The sequence below is a fragment of the Corvus kubaryi genome, unplaced genomic scaffold (assembly GCF_017639235.1).
Source record: "Corvus kubaryi isolate FWS band 111438036 unplaced genomic scaffold, C.kubaryi_AGA036_p1.0 129, whole genome shotgun sequence".
Lineage (NCBI taxonomy): Eukaryota > Metazoa > Chordata > Aves > Passeriformes > Corvidae > Corvus > Corvus kubaryi.
Window position 1 is genome coordinate 1,438,584 of NW_024580664.1, and position 26,103 is coordinate 1,464,686.

Genomic DNA, 26,103 nt, shown 5'->3' on the forward strand with positions numbered 1-26,103 from the left:
TAGTCCATCCTTTCTCTTGCTCAGCATAACCATACGCGGCTTCTTTTTTCAAAGTAATCTTATTTGTTTGCTATGTTCAAGATCTTAGCTCCAAGTTTCCTCTCCCATTCTGACAGCTCATCTTTTGGACTAAAACTTTAGCAAGAAAATCCCTAAACATCACTCTCTGCAAGTTTCAGCTTTGTCTCAACAGTTCACATTTGATACCTCTTAACTCCAAATCTTTGTGTATTTTACTTGGATCTACTTATTCACCTTCTCTTTTTTTGTCACCAACTTAGCTCCGCAATGCAAGCCAGAAGGATGTGCCTGCCTATGTAACAGATTTATTTCTGAAGACACTAAGATCATTACTCTTTTCCTGTTCAAATCCACTGCTACTCTCATATTTAACATGGTTATCTCTTACAGTTATTTTCTCCTAAGACAACTGTCAATTACACCAAAGCTTTCTATTGTTCCTGCAGTGTAAAGAATGCTGAAAATAAACATGTAAACATGCAAAATCTTGAAGCAATTTACAAAATGCATATAGCCTGTACCCTGTCAAACTCCAAAATTTATAGGCTTCATGGGATTATGCTTTACTGACAACTGAACACACATTGTGACAAAAGAGCCTGTTCACTGGCTGTTTCTTTCCAAGGAACAATCCTTTGAACCTAAGCTGTCTTCAGCACCTAGATCCACATGCCACATGTTCATTTGCTCCTAAAAACCTGATGGATATTAAAGTTTTTTACTCTTTCATGGTAACACAGTGTAACATAAATACTGCTGACTGTATTAAGATTTGACAATAATGTCATTGTCAATATCTGAAGGTCAGAAAAGTTTGATTAATTCTTAGTTTTCAGAACGCATGTATGAAAATACATCTAAACTGAGGGTAAGATCTTGTCTGCAAACATATTTGATATATCTAGGGAGGGAAAAAAGGATGTATAATTACATTAATATAACATTAAGAGCAATTCTGCTTTATGAAACTAGTGTTAGAACTGAAATGTTTTAGAACTGGGTAAAGAGACTTTAGCATCACGCATATTTAGGAGCTCGTTGAGGACAAACTGTTTATCTCAAAATACAAGCGAAGTTGGTATTTGCTAGCCTTGTAACTCCAGTGAGATTTTAAACATATCACTGATATAGGTACAATGTTAGCAAAATAAATATTATATTTCCACTGTGCCTTTTGACCTACTTAAACAAACATATCTTGAAGTGAGTATTAGATGGTATTAGAATGAAAGAGACAGGCTGCTTAGTTTCTTGGAGAAACTAAAGAAGAACTGATAGCCATTGGTCTTGCTGTCACCAGACAGTCTGGAATGTAAAAGCTTCATTTCTAAGAAACCTCAATGTTTTTCATTAAGACTCATAAACTTAGTATCTTTTTAATACAAAAAAATCACACAGTATTTCCTACATACAGAAGACAGGTATTCTTCAAGACCTGCTTTAATGTGTTTAAATTTTTTATTACGTCTCGGTTCCTTATCACTCCTAAGAAAAATTAAGTTTTACATTCCTCAAACAAAGATCAGTTTCATCTTTTCTTCAAAATGATTTTTGAACTGTTTCATCTTTTTCTGCAATATGCATCTATCTTGACTTTACACAGAAACATTGATGCACCATATTTACGGTCTTTTACTTCTAATGACTGTGCATACAATACTGCACATGTATACACAAAATGCAATTACTGTAAAAATTAATTTTTTTCTTGTATTTCAAAGAAGAACACCAGACCTAAAGTATAACAAGTCCTCACCTGGTACTTTTTATAGCCTTTTTCCTGTGTTTCCTATTAAGTCTGGAAAAGAGACATGCCTTGAAGCAGAGCACAATACTCATCTGTTGTAAGTAAAAGTCTACTAGCAGGCTTTCAATAAGAATTTTAGAGTAATGAGTCCTTGGGTTTCTTTTTTTGAAAGCTTAGTTTGAAATCATAGCAAATGTATGCCTGCATACCACAGCAGTGCTGGTAGGTTTCACTTTGGACTTTTAAGCCCCATAAAAGTGAAAGCATTTAAAAAGGAGAAACAAAACAACCTTGTGACAGGAAGCTGATTCCAGGAACACACCACATTCATTAGAGGGCACTGTTTTTCTGTCAGTCTTCTCAGAGGTAAAGAAGAGAGAACTTCAACTACTCTCAGGGGTCACCATTAAATGAGCAAGGGGATTCAGATTCACAGGAAAAATTCCTTCAGCCCCCAAATACTTAACTCCACTGGCAAGGTTCTACTGAAAAGGTATCTTGCCAGCACCTGAAGAGAGGTTTGGGGAAGTCTGTTCCTCAGTTCCATGCTACAGTAGCAACTAAGTGGTGAAGGAGCTATAAAATTATAGCACGGGTTTTTAAGCCTGATACATCATCATTACTTTCAGAGCTTCACTCAAATATTTTCTGGTTTTAATACTGTTCCTGCAGAAGGTGGCATGCAGATCAGAGCTTAATTAATCCAGCACACTAATTTTTTTCTTTCAGGGTAAAAATACATGATAAAACTCAAATAGTGCTTTGTTATAGATATTATTTATAATGAATAAAATAAAGATATTTTACAGTTTCAGTTGTAGTGAAACCTATTTCATTACATGTACTTTCATATTTATTTTTCAGCAAATAAGTAATTAAATCAAGAAAGCAACAATGTACACTTCCTAAACCTTTTCAGTTTTACTCTGTGACAAATTTCTCACCAATGAATTTACTGCGGATGTCAGTAACAGTCTAGCAACCCTTTAAGATTGCAACACTAAAGAACACTGATAGCTGAAACTATGACTGAAACACAGCAATTTAAAAAAAAATAAAGACAATAATGTTTGTTTTTTATTATTCCAGGGATGTGCATAATTTATATGTACAAATATCCATGTTTTCTAGCACTTTAATTACAGTATAGGAATCCTCATTCTGTCATCTCTAAGGAAAAGACTTATTTTTTAAAGTAACCCAATAATCTAAAAAGGTATATGTGGATTTATTCCTTCATTCTTTTAGGAAATGTGCTTCAAAAAAGAAAACAAAAAACCCCACAAAACATCCACTATTGTCTCCACAACAATTCTGAGGAAGAATTGTTATCAAACACAAAACGAACAGTGAGGAGGACTTGCCTTCATATTATGCTGCTTTTAGGGCCTTCCTACTAAATCACAAGGGGATCCAGCCTTGACCTAAAACTGTGTGGCCTATTTGCTCAAACAGATCCCTGCTCTAAAAAGCAGAAGGATTTAAGTATGTACTTTGGGAGTTGAGTTTAGCCACTGATTTCAATAGGACAAGACCTTCAGAGAGAAATACAATCGGACCAAGTTAGCAGAAAAAAATGAAAGAAAATGTGAAGTTCTTCATTGGATTTTGACAGGTACAGGCTGATGTTCAGGAATAAAAAGTCAAAGTGCGAATGAAGCTGAAATATACCTATGGAATACAGGCCTGTGCATTAAATGGATTCTGAAGACCTGAGAGGTTGGCTAGAAAGGCAGGTGCATTACACTTACTAGGGATGCTCGACGAGAACGCCGACTCATTGGCTGGTCAAAGGGCGGGCTGTTAATCTGCAGCTTCTCCAGGTAGACATCAGGTATCCTGATGTCAGCGGGCAGGGACAAGCGCTTGTTCAAATCCTGCAGCAAATAATGGTAAAAAGAGAAGGGACAAGTAGAGTTCAGAATTTCCTAAAACATCCTTTAACATCTGTAGTGTTACTATTTAAAGCTTAAATATTTATACAATGAAAAATAATCTCAGAGAAATTGTTTTAAAAACATATTCTCTTCTTAAAATACCTCAATTTGCTTATATAACAGGTTAAAAAACCTGCGCAAACTTATTACTCTGACAAGAGGAATGAAATATTAAAATGCAAACAACTACATTGTGGATAAATGTATCGAGTTTAGTTGAACTTAGAGAGACCTGGAACACCAGAATCTGAGAATTCAGAGACTTGTGGATGCATTTATTTTCATATAGCAGTTACTTTAGTATAAGAAGAGATTTCCAGAATTCAAAATATATCACCCTCTCTTTCTCTTGACTACAAAAAGCTACAAACTCAGTCCATTTTTTCCAGTCTCACAAAACAGAATCACTTCATTATTAGAGCCAACTATTACAAATATTATTACATTTGGTTTTTTATAACTCTTTACTACAGGATCTTTTGAAAATGAAAATGCCATTACATAAAAGCCATTCTCTCTGCATCAGATTCTATTTTTCCCCAGTAAATTTTTCCAAGAACAACATACATTATTTCGAAGGCAAGAGGGAAATAAGATCGCTTCATCTTTTACCAAATGGGAGGGGGAAAGAAGATTTTTTTGGGGTGACTGTACATTCTTATTGTTTTTATTTTAGTTTGGCTTTAATCTCAAACATGCCAAAAACCCAAAATATTAAATATTGTGTTAAAATGGCCAGTCACCATCTCATGAGATAAAAAGACAACATAGCCAGACTCAAAAAAATGGGAAGCAATTTCTGAAACACTGGGAATTGTTTTTCAGTGTAGGTAGTTTATCCAAGTAAAGAAAGTCATGCTCAACATCAAGTGCACAATCCACCCCCAAAGATTCTACCCTGAAGAGGACATCTCTGGAAGCATCACTGTTTTCACACTTTTCTCCAGCACAGGAGGCAACTCTGTATTTCTGCTGGTAGACCTCAGATTTAATCAATACTGACCTGAGGGCTGTAAACCCTTCTTGAAGGTACCCTATTCTATCCTTAACTATCACCTCCAGCTGGGCATCCTGAGCTAACCCAAATGTTGGCAGCTGTATCCCAGTTCAGTTCCCCTCAGGCTTGACCATGTGCTTCTACTCATGTCTTTGCAGCAGCTTTGAACTATTTCAGCATGCTAAATCACCAAGAAACTATCTCAGGAGAAGTGCATAGCTTCCTGCCAGCTTTGTGCTCCAAACAGGTTCAGTGTAAGGTCAGACAAGCTCACAGCCTGAATGCAGGGCAAGAGAGGCACAGCAGGGCAAGCCCAGGAAGCCAGCAGCCAAATTGGCTTAGGCTGACAAAGAACTGGATCATCAGACTTTTCAGGACTTGAGATCTTGGTGAACAACTTGCTAAGCTTTCAGTGATGAGAATGTATTTGAACCATGTATATGCATGACCTGTATACATACCTGGAGCAAAAGCTAAGCAAAAAATACCAATTAAAGAAATATACTTTGAAAAAAACCTATGTAATTTGGGAATTAGTTGAATCTCAGGTAGGATTGAAATGATAATATACCCTCCAGGATGATTTACATATGCTATTCACTATGGCCACCTGATACAGGCAGAAATTTTTGGAGAGAGGCCAGCAAAGCTCTAATTTCTGGCAGCTGATCCTCCTGTTCTCCTTTTGCTCCTCACACCTCCTTAGGTACAGAGCATCAAGTCTGTTAGCTTCTGCTTTGCTGCCAAACATGAGCTTCTTTGCACAACTGGAAAAATCAGTGTCTGTTTTTCATCTAGTATAGAATTTTTTAATTGTCTTTAAACAAAAAAAAGTGCTGTTCACAGAATGGCAGCTTTGACCAACATTTTGAAGCTAAATTAAAAGAAAAGAAGTATGGCTCCATTTTGGCATACTTTCTAGTTTATTAACTCATTTTCAACTTGTGTATTTTAAATTTTTTAAAACATTAGCAATTGTAAAACTGCCCGTGTGGTTTTTGGGAGTGGTGGAGCTAATTGTAACAGGACCTACAAGTATTCCCTGAAGTAAAACGGTATTTTCCTCTACAGTATTTTCCTTCTTTCTGCCAGGCTCTGCTAATGCCTCTCTCCTACTGAAGAGGGTTTCAGATTATGAAAAAAAAATTATTTCTCCTATAATTTACTGCATTCTTCAGAAAATTCTGGTAGCTGTTCAAAACAGTTGAGCATGCCACATTGACTTAAAGAAAGTAGCTTTGACATCTCACTGCAGAGTAAAACCACGAAACTGCTGGAACAAGACAGGGATGACAGGAAAAGGATCAGCATCAATCTCTACTTCACCTTCCTAATGTAATCCCAGATCAACACTGGGCCAATATACTGGCTTTTTGCTTTTTCTGATGGCTGAAGAACAATTTGACAAATACTAAAAGACCAGAAGAAAAGATCAGTGAGCTGAGTTTTTCAATATAACTTCCTGAACACAAGAGATACCACCATTATCCTATAAACTCTGTGACAAAATAGCTTTCTCCTACTCTTACCTATTAACTCTTACAGCACAGAAACCTGTTGCACTGCTCTGTTCTCACTGTCCCACAGTGCTTGTTCAACAAGTCTGTTTATAGGAATTTTAACAGAAAATTTTTATAGGGATATTGAAGTTATGGACCTCAATTCAAAGGCCTCATGAAATACTGACCTGATTGTATCCCAAAGCTCTCCATGTGTGAAACCCACCTCCACAGCCTCCAAGAAGCATTCCCAAGCATACAAAGTTGATGGGTATATAGGAAGATGGAAGCAAAGGCAGCCTTTAGGCTGTGACGGCAATTTGAAAACTATGCCATTAAGTGTGCACTGCATCTGCCAAACACACACCTTTTCAGATGGAGGGCAAAGGAAACAAAGCAAGTCTAAGATTCTACACAGGTACAAAGAATCCATTACTTTGAAGCCCAGCTATCACGGAGGCTAGAGATAACATTATTTTTGGTGCAGAAAACATGATAATGGGAGGCAGATGTAATTCTATTACAGAATTCCCATTCCTTCATTCTCAAAACCTCTGCCTATGCCGTTTTTGCAACAGGCACCATGACTTCACTTCAGAGATTCACGTGACATTCTCAGTTCTAAACCAAGCTTAATCTGTAAACTTATATTTGTTGCTCCACAGTAGGTAGTACAGTTTGAATGTAAGTACTTACTGCTGCAAAGGCCAAAATCTGTTCCAATTTGGGTAACTCCCCCACAAACAGTAATCTACTTTTACATAAAACAACAACCCTCACCTCCATCCCCTGCAATGTCTTTAAAAAAACCCCGAACAGCACACCACAACCTGATGGGAGAAGGAGACATTTTTTTCAGAACTGGAATACATGATGTTAGTAACACTTCCTTCCCCACATTTGTAATGTAATAGACAATACATGACGGCAATTGCTCTTCTTTTCCCCCTCAGAAAAAAAAAAAAAGGATTATTAAGTGCTGAAAATCTAAATTTTTGTCATGTTCTAAATAAAATCAAAACAGTATCTATTCACCTTAAATTTCTTGAGCTGAAGAAAGGTTCTTTTCTGTGAGAAAACCATGATTTCATGGAATCTGCAGCAGGTATTTTACAGATTTTTCCTCCTAATGATTTATACTACTATACTTCCAAAACTCATGCATATTTGGCTATGTTAGAATGTCAACCAAGCCAAGACTTCTGTTTTAAAACCATATATTGTTACCTACCAGACAGAAACCTTTTATGACACCAATATTTGAAAGATCATAGAATTATATATAAGAAGTCTTCTTTGTATTACAATTTTCCTTTACCTAACTGCTTAAAATAGACAAAACTGAAGAAAGTAATTTAGTCTACAAACACAAATATCTGAAAGAAGGAAATTATTATGCCTTGTTTGTCTGTACCAACTTAATTCCTCCCAGTTTTTGCAATAATTGAAGCAACTACCTCTTGGGAAAAGCAAGCAATTATAATTAAATGCTATACAGTAACATGAAAGGGGATTCATTAGATGTGCATGAGAGGAATAAGCACAACGTTTCATAGTGGCTAAATAGAAAAACTGGAAACTAAAATTGCATCAGTCTGACACAGTTGAAAATCCCAGTTAATTTAACTGAGATAGTGCTAAAAGAAAAGCAAGAACCTACCACACACCTACTAATTTTGAGGCTTAAGTGTTCAAGGCCGGGCAGTCTGCGGACACTTGGGCAGCCTGGTCATCTGATGGCAGCAGGACACTTGCTCCCCCACTGTGGACTGATCCTGGTGAACAGTCAAGCCTTCACCTAGTGGAGCACTCACTCTCTGCTCCCACAAAATGCAGAGAAGACTGAAGGATGGTGAGGAGACTTGTGGGTGTAGGTAATGGCAGTTTAATAAGGAAAGCAAAAGCTGTGTGCCCTAGCAGAATGGGAAAAGGAACTGATTCACAGCTTCCTATCAGCACGCAGGTGTCCAAGTGCTTCCCGGAAAGCTGCGCTTCAGCACGCACGTGGCTCAAGAAGTGGAAGACAAATGCCATAGCCACAAATGTCCCTCCTTCCTCCCTCCTGCTTCAGCTTTTATTGCCAAATGCCATGCCAGATGGCACAGAATAGCCCTTTGGCCAGTTTGGGTTGGCTGTTGAGCCCAGGGGAAACAACCTGTTTCCCTGCTGGTGCTGACCAGCCTTTAGGGTGAGTCTGGCCTTGGTATATGAGGCCTGGGACTGCTCATTAGATGCAGTCGCCATCTCTGCTCCCCATGCTGCCCCTGCAGCCATCCCACTGCAATCCTGCTATTGCTGATTTACCAGCAGCAAAACCCGCTCTTCTAAACCACATGGCTTGCTGCTATTTTGGTGTGACACCAGGCTGGAGGGGCCAGCAACAGTAGGAAACAGATTTTTAAGAATTTCTAATTGTCTTAAATCTCTGTGGAATCCTGGGAAGCAGTGAGAGACTTTCTGGACAGAGGACTTTGCTCACACTTATTTCAATGACCAACTGAATATAATGACCTGTTAGCATTTCCCATAGTAAAGAAAAAACTGAACAACTTAAACCAAGGTATAAAATGCCTTGCTACAATGCTGTTTAAAGAAGTAATAAGGAAGCATGTAGAATTAATGGCAGGACTGAATTTTCCCTATGCTCTTTGAGACTGTCAACACTAAAGTTTAGTGTCCCTTTTAAACACTAATTTTGCATCCCTTTATAAATCTAAATATTTAAAGGTAGTAAATTGGAGCAACTCCCTGTGTTATTTTATATATCCTTTTTTAAACATAACAGGTGTGTAAGTGGTGTACACAGATCCTCAACTATTCAGAGGGAATCTGGGTACGTTCCTCTGTAACTCTTAAGAAGCAAGGGTTTAATGGAATGCAAAACCCTAGCTTTTGGGGGCAACAAAGTACTTCAGGTAAAACAAACAATCTTTTAGAGAATTTAAACTATATTATTTTCTTGTATATCACTTAAGATTTATTTTTCTAAATGAGGTCTAATTTATGAAAAAACTTTCGTCAATTCATAGCATTTTCTAGTTAATTCCTTTATAGTTATCTTTAAGGTCAACTTGCAACAAAATATATCAGTATTCAATAAATGCAGTACTCTAAATTATCAAATGCCTGTGGTTAACTGTATGTTACTTAATGAGCTGGTTTTTAATCCAGTTCCAAGCTATACTCTGGGAACATATTTAGGCACCATTTGATTTGTTAGGGGAACCGGAATGCTTGTGGCATTTTCCTTCTACAACTTAAAAACACATTTTCTATCTTCATATGCAAGGCTTATTCTCAGTTTTGCTTTACTACTGGTACTACTGGCAGAGAAATGTAATCTATTTTTATAATTTGTCTGAAATGAGTTTCACATTTGTCCTACTCTGCTTCATGGCAGATAAACATGTAAGCACTTGTGACACTAATACCACTTTGTTTTTCATGGAGATAAACTACTCTAACTTGTGCTTATCTTTACCATCTATTTCTAATGCCAGCTACAGCAAATGCTCTAGGAAGAGCTACACTTTGTCCAGCCTTTTCTTTCATCTGCCTAACAGCCAAGTGTGTTCCTTGATGTGGAAGTTCTGTCTACCACCAACTACTTACACTTGGACACAAGAAAAGGAGGCAGGAATTCCAACTTAAATCCTGCAGGTCCTGAGAGCTGAGGAATTTGACATTTTAAGTAAACAAACCTGTCTTCTAAATGAAAAACAACCAACCACCTTGCCCCCAAACCTGGCCTGTTTTTCACACATGTAAGTAAACCCCAAAAATCCTAACTTTTTTTATTTCATTACCTCTGGTCCCCTTCTGGATGGCCTAAAATACTGCTGCAAACATCAGCTTCTTGACTTGCCACTCATAGAAAACCATTCACAAGACTTTAATACTAGAATTTTGTTACCACTTTCTGTTTTTCACCTCTGTCAACTTCTTCCTTAGCTACCTATCCTTTTCTCATCTCCTACTCTCCATAATACAAACTTACCAGCTATTCCCCTTTATAATTGCCTGACTTGTCTAATTTAATATTATTTAGTGCCACTTCTCAGAAAGCCTTATTCCTGACCAACAGGTAAATCTTCACTCCTCTTAAACCCTGTCAAAAAAAGTACATTGTTTTACAGAATAAACCTATTTTTATTTGTGGAAACAACACTGTTAACGTTTTCCACTTTAAATCAAGTATTATAACAAAAAAACTTCTGGATATCCTTAACTCACAAATTTTTTTGACTAAGACGCACTACAGACTTCAGTTAATTTCACTGAAGTTGATAAAGATGATTCTAACTCCGGATAGACAATGTTTGAACTCTACATGTTATAACTGCTCTAAAAAGAAGCAACTTGAAACATTCACATTTCTTAGGCTGTCTTCTCTCAACTCAAGTCATTGTGTGTTTGACTTACATAGCACATTTAGACAATAAACACTAATATTTTTGACAAAACAGAAAAAACATCATTAACCACAAAAAATACACAACCAGAAAATTGCCCCAGGGAAGGATTTGCTGAGGTCTTCCCAAGTCCAATTTTTACTACACTACAAAAAGCAAAAACGAAAACCAGACTATTTTTACTTTTAACCTGTAACAAATGTGCCATTTTGCAGAGTGCTTCTTTCTTGCTCCAACAGTAAGTCTCTCTTGTGTCTACTGGGCTACAAATGCTGCTAATCTTTGAACTGACAGGCCATTTCAGACTGCTACCACACTCACAACTGCAACTGCAGCAAGAGAAGGAAGATTAATGCCTCTTGTCAAAAAAAACAGGAAGGGAAAACCCGGATAACATCAGCCTCAGTTCACTCTTACTAAATGTTTCATTTAGCAAATGTAACAGCTGAGTATCTCCAAAGCCAGTATTTCATTGCCTGTGGCCAGATGTTCCCATTGGTTTTGGAGGAGAATGGGCTGGGTGTAAGAAAGTCTGGTAACTACCCCTTCCAAAAAAAGGAAGTAATTATCCACTGATACAAGGTTAGGAGCCCAGGAGTAGGAAGCTGTCAGTGGATGACACAAACCATACTGCCAAGCTACGTCATTATATACCAATCCTTATTGCTTTGGCTATTCTGTTTATTGGTGAGTTACATTTTGAGACCAACCATTACTTAAGGTATGTACTTACTATATGGCAACAGACAACTTGCTGGTCACCTCTCCCTTAAATTTTAGTTTATCTTTTAAGAGTTGATTCTGCTAAATTCCATCCATAAAATTTTGTTACAGCCTCACAAAGAAGAAAGAATTGTTCTTGTAAGCCTACAGACATCAGTCTTATGGCCCAAACAATCCACTCTGGATCAAATGAAAATGCCCTCTTGTGTAAGCATCAGTCTGAATTAGCCTTCTCACCAGCTTTAGTGAGCAGCAGCGAGACATCTCAGCTGCAACCACAGGCTGTTCACTGTGCTTTTGTTCACATGCTTAACGACATTTAAAATGCTGCATCCTATAACCCTCTATGCAACGCAGTTCAACTTCATGACATGCTTACGGTAAAAAAAAAACCCAAAACCAATCAAATTTTTACGCTATTCTTTCCCTGCATATTTTAACTAAGAATGTGTACTATGTGCTACCTCACGATACACAAAGCAAACACATTACTTTTAAGACATTAGCTTATGCCAGTGAGAACTTACACATTCTAATACACAATTTTAAAGCATGTACTTACTGTATCATTTTAGTATCAGATACCATGTGGAGCTTTTTTCTGAAGGTTGCCTTATCAAATTTCAGTGCATTTTTGTCAAATGACAGCACAGTTGAAGCCAACTGGATCCTCTACAGAATTATGACATACAACAAGACTGCTAGAGGCAAAAGTAAATATATATATAAAAAAAAAAAACCAGCCCCAAAAACGAGAACATATTTGTAAAAAACTGTGTTGTTTGGTTACAGTTCTGTAGACCTTCAAGGTCTCAAAGTAAAACATCAGCACACACATCCACCAAAAGAAACCTATACCATCCCTGCAGCACACTACTTTAACACCTTTATAGATAGGCTTCAATTACTGTAGCCAAAAAGACTATTTTAACAGCTGGGATGAGTTATCTATACCAGTCTTCCTTATATGTATATAAAGCCATCATCATTCCTCCACACAACTGACAGGTTTAGCTATAATTTCATTATGATGCATAAAGTGCATTTTTTTCTGCCTTCAGTAGCGTGATTTATACCTAAATATTACATTTTTCCCTTATACTTCAATGTTGCTATTGTTATTATTTTACTGAAAACATTAACTCACAATTAATCAATTACTATTCTGCTAAATTTGAGGACAGGGTCATCAAAGAACCTTTTCTTCTGTTAGTAGCAATAATGAAAACACAATCTTAAGATCCATCTACGAAGGATCACTGCTACATCTCACACCACAAATCCATGCTGGTTTTCAGCCAGTCTGTCAAAATGCACACAATTTCAGAGAAAGTGTCAATTTTAAGTACTGAGTCAAGTGGCTTTTCACATTTGTGACAGAATTGACCCCAAATAATGGTAGAATTCATTCATCAATTAAATCAAAAGGATTTTTTTTCCCAAATATGCTAATTGAATACACAAGGCACTTTCAGGGATTTTATCATGAGATTGGGTCCACAGGCTATTTCAGACTCACAAGAAATACCACTGGTCACAGACAATGCATGTTCTCTGCCTCCTGCCCAACATAAACACAGTTTGTCAGATTTGATTTTGACATGCCAGGAAAAGACAATGAGCCAAGTGTAATCGGTGAAATATTATTACCATGAATTCTAGGGTTTAGTCTCTGTTTTGGGACTAGGTGTCTCATTTTCCCAGCACATCTACTATCATCAACCAACAGAGCAAGGACTTTACTGACAGTAGCTGAAGAAAATTATTGCCAATATCTACAGTAGCTATGGCCCTCAAATAAAAATATAAAATAAATAATATAAAAATTAAAAGCATAGAAACCAGCACTGCAAGCAGATATCTTTCTTTTATTTACTTCAGCAGCACGAAAAACTTCTGAAATACGCTAAGCATCTTTTTCAGTAGTATTTGCAACCATGAGTATTTTTGAACGCACAAAACTAGAATTACAGGCCAATAGGTTTTTTTAAGCACGCAAAAATATGAATTCTGAGCACTTTCTTTTTCAAAATACTTTTAGTGAGAATTTTCATTTCATGGATATGCTACTTAGGCTACCAACTGGCTGAATAAAACCGGCTCTTTCACTCATTTTTCAAAAAAACCACAGGCTGTTATTTTATTTACTTTGTATCTCCTATTAGTTTTAAAGAGAGAGGTTTAAACTGATCAGCACAAACACAGTGTTCACAAACTGCATTCCAGGAGCTTCTATTCACAACCAATGAAACCAAACCAAAACAAATACATGTGTCATAAAACCAGTTTTGAAAAATATGAGAAAGGAGAAATGAAAATCAAATGTGAGACATTAACTTTCCTTTCAGCAAGTATGTAAATACCCAGGGAATTTGTGATAGATTATATCAGAAACACTTGAAAATTCTTCGTCTGGGGTTTTTTTTTGGTTGGTTGGTTGGTTTTGCTTTTGTTTTACTTGGGGTTTTGTTTGTTTGTGCTTGTTTTTTGTTTTGTTTTATTATTTTATTGCATCAGAAAGCTTGTAAGGAAGTGAACTTAGAGAATAGAAGGAAGACTATGAAAAATAATAATAATAACCATAAAAATATCATGTCTGATTTTGTTTGCCTGCTAAATTATCACCTATCAAGATATCACTCTGCAGCATTAGCCTCAACAAAAATCCAAGGTCTGTGGCTGTTTGAGTCGGTGGTAGGTGCTGGGCAGGAACAGAAACTAACAAAGCAAGCTCTGCCTCATCTACTACTACATCCTCTGGATTTGTAAACATGGATTTCTCTATGTTTTCATCAGTTTCTGTAACACAGTAGTAAGAGAAACTGCCCTGAAAGAAAAAAGGTAGTGCAAGTTTACCAGCTTGTAAGAAAAACAAGGCAAAGATGAAGGAAAAGGATAAACAGAACATATCACTGCAAAAATGTAAACTTGGACCTTTGAAACAGTTCTGTGTAACGTTCATTACTAACACCAGCATTTACATCATCAACAGCACTTCAAGTACCAAAAGGGAAGTCCCATGAAAAAACAGGCTAATTAAAAAAAAACCAACTTCTTGAATATGAAAATGGGAAATCTGACCTTCCTTGACGAAAGTGTGGCTGGAGTACTGGGTATGAAACTGCACCCAATTACTGACTTCTCATCTGATGAATTTCTGTGTGTTTTATAGGTGACTGAACACATCCAATGCGATACTAGACTACTCCTAAATGGAACTTAAAGGAAATCCAAGTCATGAAGACACAAAACCAAAAAAGCATCTATTCCATCCTTTTAGAAAGAATATTGCCTAGTGCAGTAACTTTACTAAAGGAGCGTTTGCAAGTGGAATGCAAGAACTTTAGCACCAAAATGCCAAAGGTTCCTAACAGAAGGGCAAAAAAAGTGTTAACTGCTGATAACAAAGGCAGTTACCCTTTAAAAAGTCTAGTAAAAGGCATGTTAAAGTCATCTGTTATCTAAGCTGAAATTCTTTTTCTTGTTGCAGTGTCAGTTTTCTTCTGTGGAAGAAATGAGTCTGCCAATCAAAAGGAGGTCCGTCAGTTTAATCAAAACCATCCTAGTAATTTAGAACATACACTTGGGTTTTTAGAAGAGGGATTTTGAAATCACCAAGCTTCATGGAAACATGAAAGTGGGAGTTTATAAAAATGATAACATATTTTCTAGTGTAACCTTGGAAAAGGTTGAAAAAAATGAGCCAAGCATGACTGAATGGAGATAATTACAGTGACCACTGAAAAGCAAAAGAAGTCTTGACTGTGTCAAGCTTCAATTTTTTTTCTGTCTAGTACTGAAATCTTCTGGTAGGTGATCACGTGCTTAGATTCGTAGAAGAGACAATCAGAAAAAAAGCTATTGCTTTCTCAGGAGTTGGAGAGATGTAAATTAGACAAAACCCAGTAAATAAGACAGAGAGGGTTCTGTAGCTGCCAAGAACAGAAGGGGGAAGGAAGAAACTTTGCTCAGAGAAGGCCCCAGGTAGTAATGCCTGCTTGGTATACAAGGAAGCCTCCTGGATGGCAAGATACGTAGGGCTGAATTCTCAGGCTATCCTGGAAAAAGTAGCTTCCTGCTTCCAAAACTAATGGCAGAAAAAAATGCTGTACTGCCCCTGACCAAAACCCTGGGTCAGTACTGCATCCAGTCTGCTTTTCAAGCATTTAAACAACTGAACGGAGCTGAGAGTGCACTATTTGCACGTGAGAATGGGGACCTACAAACCGCATTCTAATCTGAAGCCTATGAACCAATTCTTAACACTTTTATCAGTTGAAACATCAATTAATTTTGTGCATTTTTCTTAGAAGGTACGCTTGCCCAGGTGGACCAGCAGCATGTTGTGTTACTCAGGCTGTGTCAAGACCCCCTAAGCAGTTACACCCCTGGTAAAGAGTGAAGCTCATAAAAACTTATTTCTCATCTACATTCTTTCTTTTGGAAGGTGACCAGCACAAGACACACCTGCCTACAGCTTCAATTCACAGCCTTCGTATTTCCTTCTGTTCAGCTACAAGTACTAAACCTGGAGCTAATCCTCCCAGGGGAGAATTATACCCTATAGCAGTGTGGTAGGAGCAGTCTGATCTGGAACACACTTCTGTCACTAATGTGACAGTCGGATGGATAAGAACTGTTTCTCAGGATAAAATATCTGGGAAACAGGCTGGTGAACAGCAGGTTATGGCCCTCCGCCAGTTCACATGCTAAGACAGCTAACAGACCTTGGACTTCTGGGAAAGGGAAACAGATGTTTCAATTTGCACAGACTGTTTCTCCTTATTTTTTATCCACCACAGCTCTTAATGATGCACTCACTATCCAGTGCATGGGCACAGGGCCCCCAGTGAACACTTACAGCTTGTAACATGAAGTTATATTAATGCATTACTGTCCATGTCTTCTTTTCCAGCAAAATCAAACTGAAAATGCTTTAAGCTATAGTCCCATGATCTGCAGAAGTGTTTCCCATTGCATGACCTGCACTTTATAGAATAGAGAAATATGTGTAGAGATTCTTAAGCTGTATTGCTTCTGACACTTGAAAAAATTATTCCATCCGATGTCTGATAAACAATTTTACTGACTTACTAAATAACCATTAATATTAGCATGAGAGTACAAGACATTTTAATTAAAACCTAACAGCTGTTTGAAGCCAAACTCTTCACACAATAGATGCTCACACCTACTGTCAGCATGATTCCTGCCTGAACGAGTAGAAGGAAAGAGAAAGAAAAAACAACTGCTTTACTGACAATTTGCAGGCTGTGGATTACAAGCAAAATAAACTTTATCTAGGCAACACAACGAGATTCTGGTATTTTCTCTTTGTTTTCTAAGCACATGATAACAAGGAACAATCATTAAAAAAAAAAAATCTAGAACCACAACTGCAGCGTTGTCAATTCAGAAGCAAATGTATTATCATCTCCCTGTCACGCTGGCCTAAATTATAAGTCATGGGGGAATGGGGGGTGGATATGACAGACTGAAAGCTGCTATCTCCATGGCTGCTACTGTGAATAGAAAGTTTTCACCCCAGCAGACTTTTCACTGCAGAGCAGGATTCTTTTTCTCATTATACTACCACCACTTCATATTTAAAATGCCTCATAATTAGGTTATATTGCAGTATGATTTTCTATCTAAAGCACAGCAATTTAAGGTTATGAAATTTCAGCTTTCTATTGCTATGGAGACTCTGCTACAACAAACACATTTTCCATTTCTCTCTCCACTGTCTATTTTGTATTCCTCTATATGAAAATTTTAGAAAGATCCAGTTTTATTTCCCAACAGTCTTCCATATATTCTGCAGCAGAGAATATGTCTGCTCTTTGACAACATTTTATTTGTAGCTATGCATTATTTAACTGCAGTGGGGATGGGCACTAAAAATCAGAATGTGTATTCTCATAGACAAAATACATCAGGAATAATAATACTTTTTTTTTTTGCTAAGTTGCACTTGAGTACAGTATGCATGTTTTTAGCAATTTAGAAAAACCTGGCTAGGTTGCTAATTTTCAGAATTCTATAGGAAGTTCAAGCCGAGCATCAAAAATTTGGTTATATACACAAAATTCCTGTAAGTAAAAAAGACCGTTTCAAGGTTTCAACTTTACCTGGTTAGTTACCTTCAAAATGAATTAGGACTTTTGTCAATTCAGCAGAGAGAACCAAGCATATATAACCAAGAAATTATGTACAAAACTGTTATAAATACAGCAAATATTGGTCAAACTAAACACAAGGAAGGACACAGCCACGGTGTGACAGGCACATCCATCTTAGTGAGGAGGAACAAGAAATATTGCTTTATTGAGTTCATCCAACTGTGTATATTTAATCAAATTCATTCTACAATGGATTCCAACTGGGACTAATGACTTCAGCAGACTACAGCAAAAACATACTGGCACACATGTACTAATTTACTCCAACCTGTGATGTACAGCATACAGCTATAACTCATTCTAAATGGCTATAAAGGGAGTATGTCCTCAGGCTACCCAATTTCTATAGACAACAGATTCCCACCAGCCATCAAAATAAAACTGAAATAATAGAAACTTACTTCACAACAAAGATTGTTTCTTTCTCTTTATATAATCACATTGCTACTACTGAATCAGCCACCTTCATGGCACAAATCACACAAGGCATACAGGCACAACTTGTTACGAGAGGAAACCTTGCTTTGGTTCCCTCAAAGGCCAAGGAAGCAAGTGATCCCATTCCACAAAGAGCAAAATGACTAAAACTGGGTTTTTGTGGACTTACAGCTTGCAACTCAACTCATCTCTGGATAGTGTGGTTTTTAACTAGCAGGGAATACATCACAGTATCTCCCAATGCAGAGGTTTTTTTTACAGAAATTAATAGAGAACTAGAAATGGAGATTTTTATCCATCTGTCAAAACTGACAGAAAATGACCCATGGGATAAATACGAGGAGAAAAAGACAGGCAGACAATGTAATCACTTAAAGCCTTTTCACTTAGGAAATGATAAAGCTGACTGAAAAGATTATCATTAGGAAGGTATTTTAACCAAAGCTACAAGATTGTTATATTTTCCTCCCTCTGGAATGCACGAACAGGTACAAGTCCTACCTACTCTGCTACAAAGCACTTTTAAGAAGCAAACTTTAAGGCCACCAAAAACATCTCTCATTGAAAGCATTCTCAAAATTCAGAGCTAAGACTCTTTGCAGATATCAGCATGAAATATTACAGGAAAAGTCACCGTATCACCGTATCAATCAATACTATGGTGATTTGAGGGAAACATTACAATTCTCACCGAATATACATTAATAGATGCCAAAAAACTATTCATGTTCTCATTGACTGAGCCAGTCAATGAAAAAAATAATGTTAATTTCAACAGTCAGAAGCAAGCATTTGGAATTTGGAGGAAAATGAGAAAATTAGCACTGCATAAACAAAACTTAAAAGTTTCCCAAAGCCTCTTAAACAGTAATATTAGAATTGTTTTACAATTAAAGATTAAAATGAAAAGATTCTTTCATTTAAAAAAAGCCTTCTGAAAAATTACACAGTAATTTCCTGACCTTTACTATTCCTGAGTTCTTTAGTAATTTCTTTTGGAGTTCTTGAATTCCAAAACAAAAGAGAATCCTTTAATGGTTCTTAGCCCTCTCTGGAAGATTTGACAGATTTCCATTTCAGTTGTTTAATTTCATTATGTATCATAAATGTCTTTATTTCTTTCCTGTTCTAAATACGCATTTCAAAATGTAGAGGAAACAGACAATGAACAAAAAGTAAATAATCCTTTTAAATAATTTCCTTGATTTTTAGTTTCTGCAGCATACATTCTGATAAGCAAGTTTTCACAATGACTTTTATCCCTAATTTAACTATCCTGCATAAACCAATAGACCCACCTTTGTTCCCTCAAATAAACTTGAACAAGCAAAGTTGGGAGAACAAAGTTTGGAGATCAAACCTGAGATTAACATACAAATTTAAAAATTTGACTACAAAACCTCCCAGGTGCAAGAAACTATATAAATAATTAATGCAGCTAATTTACATATATTTGAAATCATATCTGCACTACACGCTTGGAGTCTTGGAATTTCAAGCATAACAGAATGCCTTACAAATAAAAAATTTTTGGCATGTACACCCTACTGTAACTTATCCAAATCTGTTTCCCAATGCAGTATTTAATATGAGGCCTTGAATGAAGATTCAAAATCTTAAAACTATGCATATTCCTATGTGTACTATAAAGCAGCAACTACAAAATTCTACATGCTTCTGTAACAAAGGCATCATTATAACTGTAACTTTTATACACTCTAGAAAAAGGGAAGTGTTCTGTTTTAGTTCACCAAGGGAAATGACAACAAAGCAAGCACAAGGGTGGCTAGTATTCATAATGAGACTCATAAATAAAGGAAATTATGTGCACAGTTATTCATAAGGTACTTTTCCTCCTTTTGTTTACCATCCTGTAAAGTTCCGTTCATGAAAAAAAACAGGAAGAGAGGAAGAGGCTGAAGCAGTCAGGACCACTGCTGCTGTAGCATTAGTTTTGCAAAGACTAGAAAACAGTGTTAAGTAAAAGATGTCTAAACCATGTATCTTCTTGAATACATACAGTGGCTTGCACACAATGCAAGAGAAAGCGACTCAAATGCTACACTTCAGAAATTCCTCCCAAAAATTCAAGTTCCAAAACATTTAGATTTTCAAAATTAACAGTTCATAAACAGTGCAAGATAACCATCGTTCTGTGTGAAAAATGGAGACAAATTTAAATAGTATTCAAATAATGCTTTCGGCATGAAATATATGGCAGAACGGTTGGTTACAGTTAATTGAGAAGACAACCAGTTACAATAAACAATTAAAGCAACCCCCAGCTCTCTTGTCAATTTAAACAATCCTTATATGAAAAGTGAATTACCTCCATTGAGATTCGTCTATGTATCCGGTTTCTGAGACAAACTCCTGTGGGAGACTGAACTTCATCAGATGACGTTCCAGAAGCCTGGTCACTTTCCCCATCTGACCCCATTTTCAAATTTTCGTGAACAATATCTTTAAAATAATCCAAAGAATTGAAAACGGTTAAACAGCAATGCATCAAACAGCTTTCTTGTACATATAGAAATGAACTGAATCATTACTATGCATTGAGTTACACAGCAGAGTGAAAGACTCATCACAGCCATGGCAGTCTTGATACATACTTTATATGGCTCAGTAATAACCACAAAATGAACAGGATTACTTTATAGGAGTTCTATGCAAACTTACTTGAACTGCAGCAGAACTCAATTTTCCAAAACAAAAGACAGACATTTCAACCCCAATTGTAATTCCCAAAAGCCACCTCCCTCTCCCAGCTTCAGTTCCTAAAATCTCTCAGTACCACTTCTCTTTTAGAAGAGAATGTTGGATATACAACATTACTGAGAATAATTAACATTTTCAAATCAGACTACCTGATGCTAGTAACCTAAATGTATCTTCAGAAAGCTTAAAAATCCTACTGAGAGGTATAGTATTATTTTGAGAAATGACAAATATGGAAGCTTCAGATATAAAACCCTGAGGCATCCATGTGTGAAGTCATGGGATGTATTATGACCATCTAAATCAAGGTTCACAAGGTAAAAGTACATTCAGCAGTTTCCCTGCTGTCTTCTGATCCTTGTTAGTAATCATTATCTTGTACAAGGTGTAAGAGAACCTGAGGAACAACTAAAAATCCCAGAACTCTATCCCTAAAAAATGCTAATATTAGCAGAACACACAGAGATCAGTTCAGCCTTACCACCAATACATTTGAAAGTATTTAACATTTGCAAAGCATTACAGCAACTTTAAAAAGCCCCCCAAAACCAACAGAGAAATTGCAAGTTTCACCACCATCAACAAGCAAGAAAATTGGATTTTCTAGGAAAAAAAAAAGCCATTAGGGCAATGTTTCGTTATCTACACATCTTCTAAAATATTTGTCTAGTTTGGCTCACATAGCATCATGCAGACTTCAAAGGAACAAATTCTTCCTTAGTACAAAAAGTTTCCTTTTATGGAAAACAGAATGGATATAAAAAGAAAGATTAACTTGTAAGCTATTAGCAACATATTTTAACTCAAAATACTGTAATTAAATACACAAACTAAGCATGCATCTCATGTACAAAGCAAATTTTCCAGCAGTGATGCGGATTTATATTGGATTTCTATTTAAAATCCACACTGAATCAGAATTTTCCCTGCAAGTCACGCTCAGATTTGGACTAAATAAAAAAAAAATTATCCTGCACTCCTTATGTAATAAGTAATCTTCTGATTTCAAACAAGCTAAACACTTATCAGTGCTTCTAAAGGCACTGCAGTTTAAATCACAGGGAAAGATTTTCAGAAAGCGGTTCCTAAAGATCAGCCTTAGTTTTAAAGCTAAACAGAAAAAATGTAATTCTCTTTTGCCAAGTTTCTAAGAAATGTCTTATTCTCTGTAGTGACTTGACAGCTGTCTTTTTTAAAATCTCTAACAAACTGTGGAAAATTACTTTTAGTAATATAAAAGCATTATTGAAAACACTACTTGCAGCAAAGCTGTTACGCCAGCACTATCTGGTAAACAGCACATTCACCGTATTGGTTCTTTAATAAAAACTCTCTTTTCTGAGACGTCATGTAATCCAATTTAGCAGTTACAGCTCTTGAGATTCTGTTAGTAAAATGAAGTGCAACAGCTACTGACAGGGGTTCCCCAATCTATTTATCCTCATGTTAGAAAAAGCCCATCAGTTGGGACCCAAAGTCTGTTTTCTTTATGGAAGCTAGGCAAGGGACACTTATCTCACCAATCTCACAAAATAAAAACTGACAAAATTGAAGTAGTGCTGCATTTTAAGCCATGGTGCAATTACATTATTTCTTTTCTGAGAGACTGGTTATTTAAATAAAGTAATTATGGAATTGATGCTGTCATATTTTTACACATTTAATTCCACAAAACATTTGTATTATGAAATAATTAGTAAAAAAAGACAATTGGAAATGCAATGCTCAGAATTACATAGAGCACCCTAGTTGACAATGATAATTCTTCTGCTAAGAATATCAGCTACGTAATAACACACAACTAAGCACTATTTCAAGAACTAGTAACACAAACCCATATATTTGGGACAGATAATGTAGCTAACAAGGAGCTTCTGTTCTTTATAAATCAGGAATATGAAGACAAAAAGGGTCTCTACCATTCAAGTCTAAAAGTGCAGTATTTCAGACTTACATAGGATGATGATTTGAATACCCCTGTGTTATGATAAATTCTGGTAAGTCTGGATAAGCTACATATCCACAACCAAGAGGGTTTAAGCAGAATACTGGCTGTAGCAACCAAAAACATATCATTAAGCAGATGTATTTCCAATGGGTTAAATACCCCACTGTTCCGATTTATAAGGGTTTGCAGATGTTTTAATTATTTTCTAAACAGATATAATTATAAGCTTTTTAAAAAATAACTTGACTGTGTTATCATCTGATACAAATGCATCCTTTTATTTGATTCAATTAAAAAGGCATTGGTAGAGCCTTACGTTCATTATTTTAATAGCATAAACCCCAGACTAAGGCATTAACCCAGACATTTTAATCATTTTTACACAGGTGCACAATGATGTTTGATTAAGCAATGATGAAAGCCATGCAAATATTTCCTTAGTTTCTCTAAGTCTTTCTGTAGACAAGTTTACCTGCATCAAAGCTTGCTTGCATAGTCTTCAGAGGTTTTAAACATTCAATAACGTATTGAATTGCTTTCACTGCAATACCAAGCCATTCTCTTACACAGATGTTTATTTTAATGTACTCTACATATCTTATTAAATATCCAGAATGGCCATGTAATGAAAAGCCAGATGTAGATGACTACAATATAACAGGGAAACTAGAGAACTACACTTAAAGGAAAAGGCTGTCCTCATTTCAGCTGTGAGGAACGCATCACAGAAGAAATTAATACAGGGAACCTACAGCACAGCAAATGAGAACTCCTCCAAGTGAGCCATAATCAAAGTCACTAATTAGTACTGAGTCAGACTGCATGATCTCTCCACCTTACTTCAAATTATTACAAGAATAATCATGTGACTTGCATAATGGATTTCTTCCAAGGTGCACTTTTCTGAAGCTTAATTTCTATGAAGTGTCTACATTGTACGATTAGTTTCGCTGATAATATAATGCAAACTGAGGAAGGCCATAGTGAGAAACTGCCTTTGCTGTTACCATTACTGAACTATGAAAGGTGTATGGAAACATCATTCCTTTCAACTAATATTTATGACAATGAAACAAAACTTCTCCATGACTGTATCAACGTAACTGGAAAAAGCAAGGATTAACTCTCTCCTGGCCGTTAACTGCAGTTCACCAGGAGGACCAGCTTCAGTTAGCTCTGCACATTCCAGGAGCCTCCCCAGAGGCAGCATTAATATGAATATGGAACAAGGACAATCAGATTTGCTCCTCATTCAGCGGAGGTCAGGTCCAGAAAAGGTTTATTAGCTCTGGCTTCGTCGGGGACTGCAGCAGTTAAATGCTTTCAGAGGTACAAGACTGTAGAAGCTGTACAGATACAAGTGAACTAAAAAAATCCGTCAGCTAAACCCTCATTCAGTAGTTTTACAGTCTGGCCTGAGAAACACCTCTGCTATTTAAAATCATCCTGGTAACTGAACACTAAATTTAAAAATTGCTAAAAACTTTTAAACAAAGGCACAGTTCAAAAATTTTTCCTTTACACAGCATTTTACAAAACAAAGCTAACAGAGAATTTCCAAGTAGAAATTACTTTCTAAAGTATTTTGGGATTGTACATGTTACCACAACTCCAGAAACTCAAGTTCAATGTTCAAAAAGCAAACAAAACTCCAAAACACCTTGGGGCTCCTCAATCGATTTTTATATTGATAATCTCATTCAAACACAGGCAGCATAAAGATGCACTTGTGGCAGGTCTCAGATTAATCTGGTTTTCTTTAACCAAATAACCATCCTTTTACCTGCCATGATTTTGTGGTATTTCAAGGACATCTCTCTGATACCCTTTTTCTACCTATGAAATAGAGGAAAAACTGCAAAGAAAAGAGGGTGGATGAAGAAAGCAAAGAAAATAAAAGTCTCATGCAGTGCAGCATATTTGACCGTTTTGTTTCTGATGTCATTATTCCAACAGGGAAAACCTCAGCTTCCTGATGAGTAATAACCATTCTCATATGGCAGGAACAGAAGAAAGAAAGAAAGATGTGAAAAAGGAGCAGAAAGAGGAATTATGCTTGCACATACTTGTACTCCTGTTTTTTACCACTAGATAACACGTACAGGTAGCTTGTATTTCCATCAAATAAGGCACTAAAAAATAAGACATTATCGTATCCAAAGCAAAAAGAGGGGTTTAGCATACAAATACAGAGCAACCACGCCCAGTGGAAGGTGTCCCTGCTCATGGCAGAGAGGATGGAACTAGATGATCTTTGAGGTCCCTTCCAACCCAAACCATTCTGTGATTCCACAATACATTCTGTACATGTATTCCATACTACTCCAAAAAAATTACAAATTGTTGTTAAAGGCAACGCACAATTAAGAGAGTACAGGCATCTCTGTACTCAAAAACATCTTTGCTGCTCCTGTACTTAGTTTACACATATCTAGCTTGACAAATAATCCATACAGACTACATATTCCTAAACACAGATTTCTCTAAGTACACGATTAATTTTTTTTTAAAACTCTCTCTTCCTGTTAGATTCTTGGCAACTTAACTAAAGCTTGGCTTGGCAAAAATGAAAAAGCAAATACTGTGTACAGGACTTGAGTGAAATCAGAAATTGATGTCGTAGTCAAACCGTGCATACTAAAACCTATTTTCTTGTGTGACAGCAACAGCTGCTACAGTAAATTCAAAAGGATATAAGTCTTTTTGCAGTTTGAATGGTAACTCAAACAGTAAAAGGCATGGTTTTGAACAAGATGAGTGGTATTACACCAGAGGAGGATATAAGTGGTTTGACTACTATCTTGAAGATTCACAGCTTAATCTTGAAGATCAGTTTATCACACTTCTAAAGGAGGGCAGGAGATTGAAAAAATAATAAAACTCTAATTAAGCTGTGACTTGCTCTCATTTTCTAGTATCAATTAATTAAGCATAATTTAAAATAACATAAAAGCAGGATAAAACATTAATGGTGACTGGAGGCAGCAACATGATAAATTACTTGAAGAAGAAAAAAATATTTCATAACTTATTTGCTTCATGGAAGCACAAATATAGCTCAGGACCACAACAAAAACATAATTATAGTTGAGTGGCCTTAATTTGTCACTGACAGAAACATTTTTTTTCTCTGTAATAATGCGAAGCGATACACCAGTTTTTTTTAAAATCTCACATACAGGATGATTATCCTCTTGGTTTTTTTGGTATTACATTCTTGCCAATGCTTAACTAAGACGGATACATTAGTTCCTTGCAAAGTACTAAGAAAGACTATTTTGTTACTTTTGTAACTTGTCAAAAATTAATGGGTGATTTCTGTGTGTTTTTCTAATTGCTTTCTTCCTGAAAATCTTAAGAGACACTCAGTTCCTTAAAACCAAATTTCTCAAACTCCAGAAAAAATTACTGCATATTCAGAGATTTAATAAAGCATTAGAATATCTGTACCTCTTGCTACAAATCCATACAAACATTT

The 26,103-nt window shown here is 36.3% G+C and overlaps 1 protein-coding gene across 2 annotated transcripts in view; it reads right to left on the bottom strand.

Moving 5' to 3' along the window:
- The window catches only part of CDK17 (cyclin dependent kinase 17), a 90,091-nt gene that overhangs the window by 12,929 nt on the left and 51,059 nt on the right, over positions 1-26,103 (bottom strand). For both annotated transcript variants that reach the window (XM_042026131.1, XM_042026122.1), the window contains 2 exons: positions 20,286-20,419; positions 3,520-3,645 (listed from right to left, as the gene is read on the bottom strand). In XM_042026131.1, the coding sequence (XP_041882065.1) occupies positions 3,520-3,645; positions 20,286-20,419 (260 nt within the window). The remainder of the gene's footprint in view (positions 1-3,519; positions 3,646-20,285; positions 20,420-26,103) is intronic.